The sequence below is a fragment of the Lucilia cuprina genome, chromosome 3 (genome assembly GCF_022045245.1).
Source record: "Lucilia cuprina isolate Lc7/37 chromosome 3, ASM2204524v1, whole genome shotgun sequence".
Classification (NCBI taxonomy): domain Eukaryota; kingdom Metazoa; phylum Arthropoda; class Insecta; order Diptera; family Calliphoridae; genus Lucilia; species Lucilia cuprina.
Window position 1 is genome coordinate 62888881 of NC_060951.1, and position 7612 is coordinate 62896492.

Here is a 7612-nt window from a genome sequence, read left to right on the forward strand (position 1 = left end):
CAGTTTCTTATAAAAAATCTTTTGTTAAGATGGAATATTTTCTCTGAATATGATATTTTTATAGAAAATCTTATAAAAATTACTTTTTTATAAAAATCGCCTGTGAAGATGATTTTCTTATAGAAATTTTTCTTCGAAAAAGATTTTTTTATAGAAAAATTTCTGTGAAGATGACTTTCTTATAAAATATGTTCTGTGAAGATAATTGTCTTATAAAAAATCTTCTGTAAAGATGATTTTTAAAGAAAATCTTCTTTAATTGTGAGTTTCTTATAGAAAAACTTTTGTTAAGATGATTTTATTATAGAAAATGTTCAGTGAAAATTATTTTCTTATAGAAAATTGTTTGTGAACATGATTTGTTTATAGAAATTATTCAAAAAAAAAAACTTACCTTCGTAATCTTAAAAAATCATTAATAGCTTCATATTCTGGTTATATATTTAGTTAAAATTTTCAAACGGTTAATAAGAATCTGGAATTATTTTTGATTTTAGGAGTTTTTGATTTGAAAGATGAAAATGTATATTTGAGGTTAAAGTGGCCAATTAATGTTTTAGTTGAAATGAAATTCTCACTGAAATAAAATAATAAAAACAAAAAATTAGGAAATTTTTGGATAAATATAAAAATACCATAAAAGATAAATTAAATTAAAGCTTTAAATCCTTTTCAGTTATTTCTATAAAACTTTTTTTAGTAAAAAGTAATTTATATACAAATCTAGAGTTTTAGCTTTAATAAGTTTATGTTTTAGGTGTAAATATATTTTAAATTAAATTTAAAAAGGGGAAACCTTATAATAACAGAGCAATCTTAAAAACAAATAATTTTGAAATAAAAAAAAACAAATTTAAAGTTTCTTAAAATAAAGCGATGATTTAAGTATGAAAATGTTTTGATGATTAAAAGTAAAAATTTCTTAAAAATTTAAATTGTTTGCAGTAGCAAGATTTATTATATATTTTTTTATATTTTTTGCAATTAATCTTTAAGATTAACATATTTTGTTTTCATACATATAAATGGAACGTTTTTTAAAGAAAGCGCGAAAAAACTTTCTAATCATAATACATGTGTGTAAGTAATTATTAATATTAATTATAATTTTTTCTTTTATATAAATATTTTATTAAATTGTTTAATGTTATAAAATGTTTATTTCTTTAATAGTGGTTTAATATTTATGAAAATTTCTAACGTGTTTCTTTTTTACTTTAATATTTAATTAATATTTGGAAAAGTTTAATTATAAATAAGAAAATCAACAAAAAAATCTTGATTAATAAGTTTCAACTTAATTTCTTGCTAATTAAGAAATTTTCAAAATTAAAAAAAAAGCAAAAACAAAAACAACCATTACATTCTTGTATTAATGTCTTTGCAAAGTTCATAATTTAGTAGAAAATTTATAAGTTAAAGGGGAAAAAAGAAAGTAAAATAAAAAGGAACTGAGAATATAAATAGCAGGACCAAAAGCTAAGAGTTCAAAAGTATTATTTAAATGAAAAAAACATTTTCTATGCTTTATGAACTGCTGATTTTAGCAGCGGTATTTGCAGTTAAATTTATATTGGGATTTTCAGTTTTATCACTAATAATTGCACTATTATTTATTGCCACTAATTCGGGTGCCGAAGCACCACTACTTTGGCTAACTGTACGATTGTGTCCATCCATTGCGGCCGAACCGTTGGCTGGTCCATTTGGTGTTGTATTTATTTCTGTAGTTGTGACAACATTAGCAGCAGCATTTGCTGTATTTACGTCTTTTATTGCTTCATTTGCAGTTGCCGGAGAATTGGTTGTTGTCTGTTGGTTATTGCTGTTGGGAAATACCGGCGGTATTTCATTGGCTGCTGTTATAATGGGTGTTTGGACCATAGGTGTGGGTGGTGATTTATTAGCGGGTAATTGACCATGAGTTCCACCCATTTGCATGTGGTATCTAGAATTGGAAATGTGTAAAGTTTAAAATATTTTTGGATATTTTTTTTGTCGGTCGCACGATTTTGAAATTTTCCGTGTTTGTTTTTTTTGGGACAAATTATAAAACATTAGTTCAAAATATTAGTTTAGAACAAATGAATTATTTAAATTTTTCTATAAAAAACTTTCTTTGGGACAAAATTCTGTATTAAAAATTTAATTTGGTATACATTTTTCTATAGAAATCTTATTTTGCGACAAAATTTTCTATAAAAAATTAAGTTTGGGACAACATTTTCTATAGAAAACTCAGGTTGGGACAAACTTTAATAGAGAAATCTTTATTTGAAACAACATTTTCTACTTTGAGACAAAATTTTCTACAAAAAATGCTTTGTTTGGGACAAAATTTTTTGTTTGGGACAATTTTCAATAAAAACTTTGTTTGGGACAAAATGTTCTATAGAAAACTTTATTTGAAAAAATTTCTATAGAACACTTACTTTGGGACAATATTTTTATAATAAACATATTTTGGGAAAACTTTTTCTTTTTTGAAAACTTATTTTGGGACAAATTTTTCTATAGAAAACTTATTTTGGGACAAATTTTTTTTTTACAAAAAAATTAGTTTGAAACAAAATTTTATATAAAAAACTTTGTTTGGGACAAAATTTTCTATAGAAAAATATTCTTTGGGACAAAGTTTCTATAGAAAATTATTTTGGGACAAAATTTTTTTACAAAAAACTGTGAAACAAAATTTTTTATAAAAAACTTTGAGACAAAAAAATTTAAAAAAACTTTAGAGACAAAATTTTATATAAAAAACTTTGTTTGGGACAAAATTTTCTATAGAAAACTTTGTGTCTCAACATTTATTTCTTTTTACTCACTTGTAAATATTCTCTGTAGATTCAACTACACCCTGTGTTAAATTTAAACTTCTACCCTTGATGCCCGCCTCTTTGGCTGGGGGAGACCACCAATTGAAAACTCTGCCCACAACGGGAACATGACGTAAAATACCCTCTTGCCAAAGTCTTTCCTCGGTTTCACGTTGCAAATCAGCAGTAGCCGCTTGAATGCCCTAGAAATATGAAAAATTTTAATAAAAACAAAAGTTTTACAAACAATTATAATTCCCTCCAACTCACCCTCTTAACAATTTCGGACATGGTATCCAAAACTCTTGAATTCTCCTGAACATTCTTGCCAACAGAAACTACTAAATCTAATAACTCTTCCACATCCGTTTCATGTGTTACCATACCAAAGCGTACACAAATTAAACCATCTGGTCCCTCGCCCAGCGAGAAAGCATTATCGGTGGCTTTTAAAGTTTCCACCAAATCGACATTTAATTTATTAAGTTCAGTTTTAGCCTGATCGGTTAGTAGGGTTTCCCAGCCTTCGGGCACAAAACGTACACCACCCATGCCAGCCCATTCGGGTAAATTAACCAAACGCAAAACATCACTTTTCTCTACCAAATGCATGAATGTGGCTTTATGTTTAATGGTAGCACGTAAAATATCCACATGAGTCTCTAAACTTTGGGCAAAATTCTCTAAATTTTCTGCAGTAGGTGGCTGTTCGCCCAGACTTAGTTCGAGTGGACAATAGCGTATGCAAGTGCCATGTACAGCATGTTCTATGATTTCGAAATCAAACTGGAAATGTTTGGTATTAAAAAAAAAAATGTTTCATTTTCATAAAACAATTACTACTTACATTGGGACAATCGCGTTGTAAAATTTGTCCTAGCCAAGAATTTAAACGATCAAAATATGAAGCATTGTGAAGTTTTTCTAATGACTTAACACCTTCCAACGAACTGGTATCATCGCCTGTAGTAGAAGTATTTAAAGTTGTACTGCCATCAAATTGAAATACAACTACCGAAGCAGCTGTTTCAAAAAGTAACTAAGTGACGACAATTATAATAAAGGAATTAAAATCTGTTTTTAAGTTTTAGAAACTTTAAAACTTACATTAACATCGAGAGGTTTATTTATGACATCTACCAATGATTTGCCAGATTGAGCACCGGGAGCTCGACTCTGAAATATATTTAAATCATCATAAAATATAATATTTTAAATTGAGTCTTTCAGATTTACAGCAGAAACATTGGTTTGAGTCCAAGGCTCTTACGATACTCTTTCGCTGTCTAATAATTCATTGTAACTTTCTTGTTTTGTCCGATTATCTTTCATAAATTACTTTTATTAAATTATATATTTCCTCGATAGTATAGTGATAAGTATCAACCGCCACAAATAGCATGATTTGTGGAATGAAAAACAAATTACTTACCACAACTTTAATACCCTCACATTCAGATGCAATTTCAAACAAAATACTGCAAGTTTGAAAAGCAACATGTATACGCTCAGAAATGGAGTCGCGACCTAAAGCTTGTAAACTTGTCCACAAAGATAAAGCATTAAGACGACGCGATAATATGGGATCAGATTCAAAAGAATTCAAGGCAGCATTTTGAAGTTGACGATGAAGTAGCTAAAAATAACATAAATAACAATAACAATTCAAACAAACTTACGAATAGAAAACTTACCACAATAGGCAGACTAGGTACACCCAACCAACTGCCCAAACTTAAAACTATAGAATCCACATAAGAACTTATCTATAAAAGAAAATAATATTAATCGTATCAACAAAAAGTGTTGCTGTAACCCACCACTCCTGGTCCTTGAGAACAAACGAGAGCCGCTAAACCATGACCAGTGGCATGCAGCCATAAATTGTGCGTTTTACAAATGTCATGCATTCTTAGTAAATTATCTACATAGCCGCACAAAGAAGCACCTATATCAGCTACCACCAATAGAGGAGTTCTTTGAGAAGCCAAATCAATTTGTATTTGCCTCTGCAGCAGAGATAAATCCATAGTACCAAATGTGCTATTGGCTGGTATCAAACGTATTGCATCCAAAGGTATACCCAACTGGCGACAAGCATATTGCAAACGCATAGGTGTGGTATTCTCCGATATATATAAACAGGGATGAGCTAAAGCTGGTATACCGCCCTCTAAATAGCCCGGACAACGGGCCACTATTGCCAAACGTACTACACGTAAAATGGCATCAGCATTGTCATTATGAAAACTACTAGCTGGATCCATAAATCTAAAGAGAGTGCCCAACCAGTGGGTGGTATCGCCAGCTATATTACCAGTTACCCTCACCAACTGTTTACGATCCAAGTGCGAGAGATAAGCCACTATACTGTGAGAGATTAAAGCCAAGTGTGAGACATCATCTAATGCGGGTAAGGGAAATTCGGGTTCATCCTCAGAATCGGCATAGGAAATAAGTTGTTCCAATGATTTTAAAATTTCTGAAGGAGGTTTGCGGCTGCCATGTAAAAGTGCCACCACACTCACCGAATTCGAGGCCAACGATGATGACAAATCTTCAGATTTGTCTGTAACATCTGACGTATTAGCATTGAAGTCAATCGATTGCTGTTGTGGCGCATCAGTGGGTGTTGGTGGTGGGGCTGTTTTAACATTTTCCAAACGTTGTAAAACTTGTGAGGTTTTTAGCTCCAATTCAGCCAAACCGGAACGTATCTGTAGAGATAAAAATCACTTTTATTTTTAACTTAATATTAATTTCATTGTTAATTACACTTGAAGCTGCAATTTCATGTTGTTGAGCTTCTTTTTTATCGTCATCACAGGCTCCGGACATTTTTTACTTTTTATCTAGATTTTTTATTGGTTCTAACAATTTGCCCTATATTGTTTTGTTTTTCCGTTTTTTTTGCGTTCTTCACCTTCAAAATTTTTAAGAATTTTGAAGCACCACGTATTTTGTTTACACAGTTGTGTGTATTTGTTATAATTATGCTTGTTCTAATATCAAAATAAAATTTTATCGGATTTTTTTTTATTGTTTTTCGTTTAAAATCATTAAAAACTATGCACTTTTTTCCTCCAATTGTCGTCGTCAGTATTTTCTATTATTTTTTTTTTCATTCATCAAACGTCAGTTGTCATTAAAAGTCTACACAACAGTGTTGCCTATAAGCTGGTTATGTTCAGCTGTTTGTGTGTTTCTTGTAGGGGATTTTTAAGATTTTAGTGATTAAAACGTTTAATTTGATTTTGAAAATTTAATGGAGGCAATTAATTTGTAAATTATATTAAGAAATAGCTTAAGTAGAATATTTTAATTTTGAAATTTAAATTTTTAATAAGAAAACATAAACTAACTAGACAAGAATAAAATAAGATCAAATATACTTGTACTTCAATCATTTAACTTGTATGTGTATATTCGAGCGGTTAAAATATTTATTGTATGAAATTCAACAAAGAAAACAGAATTTAAAAAAAGGAACTAAACATTTTGAATGCAAAAGTTTTTTAATAAAATTAATAATACAATTTTTGCTATATGCATATAAAAGTGTAAAAACAATTATATTCATATTAGCATGTACTTTAACAAATAAAAAATCCGTCCTTTATTTTAGATATAATGTGTCATAATATTATTTAACATGTTTTGTGATATTGCCATAAAAGTCACGTTTGAAAATTTAAACGTAATTAAATTGATAATTTATTAAGCTAAGTGCATTTCAAAGGAATAATTTAAAATAAAATTGTTTTGCTAAAATGTGTTTTTATTTATACAAATTATAAACAAAAATGTCAATAATAAAATAATTTTGTAATTTTAAATCACACACTTTATAATTGACATTTCTACAGTGAGCTAGTAATAATGAAGTTATGCTGGAATCAAACTAAAGATAAAAATGTCCACTTTGAAATTAATTTATAACTGATAAAACGAATTTAAATGTCGATATTGAGATAAATAACAATCTAAAAAAGGTTCAAATAAAAAAATATCTTCCGAAAATTATTTTTTTTGTCGTAGAGTTTATGTATTCGGCTTAGACAAACCATACATTTTAATTTGTATTTAGTAAAAAAGAATGACTAAGGTGAAAGTGTAACAACTAGTCCGACTCTCACATAAAGGAAATACTCCTCACATATACGAGCTCCATATGAATAGCACTTTCTCGTAAAAAATTTTATTTGTCAAAACCCTTGAAAGTTTAGCTTGCTTGACCACTTTTTAATATTGTACGCGAAATTACAGTTATCTATAAAATATATGTAAGTATGACTTGGTTTTAATAGCAAATTAATAAGATTAAATTAAAGAAAAATGTTAACAAAAGCACATTTTTAAAAAGTTACAATTTATTCTCATTAACACCAACAAATTGATTTAGTTCTTTAAATATGTTCTTTATTATTCATAAAAATATAACTTTTCATGTGACTGTTTTCTTTGAATTAAAATTTTATTTCAAACGTACTTTTATTTTACAGCTTTTTTCAATAAATACATTTTTTATATAAAAATACATTTTGTTTTTATACCATTCTTTTAAACTTTTTCTACTTTTCGACTTTTTGCATTTAGTTAAAAGTCGATTTTTAGACTTCAGATTTTAAGTATTTTATAAATAGTCGACTTTTTCCGACTTTTTTTGACTTATCGACTATTTTTGACTTTTTTCTATTATTTCCGAGTTATAGACTTTTTGACTTTTTTCAAGTTTTTCCGATTTTTTTTTTTGGCTTTTTTCCCCTTAACTAAAATTTTTGACTATTTTTTACTTT

At 28.4% G+C, this 7612-nt stretch overlaps 1 protein-coding gene across 1 annotated transcript; it reads right to left on the bottom strand.

Annotated features, from left to right (window-relative positions):
- Positions 1–966: 966 nt before the first annotated feature.
- LOC111677446 (pyridoxal-dependent decarboxylase domain-containing protein 1) lies at positions 967–5940 on the bottom strand. Its single transcript, XM_023438561.2, has 9 exons — positions 5592–5940; positions 4637–5533; positions 4511–4582; positions 4249–4452; positions 3924–3992; positions 3664–3855; positions 3087–3602; positions 2826–3019; positions 967–1948 (listed from the first exon to the last, which is right to left on the bottom strand). The coding sequence occupies exons 1-9, from the start codon at positions 5652–5654 to the stop codon at positions 1528–1530; spliced, it is 2628 nt and encodes an 875-aa protein (XP_023294329.2). The 5' UTR covers positions 5655–5940; the 3' UTR covers positions 967–1527.
- Between the last annotated feature and the right edge of the window lie 1672 nt (positions 5941–7612).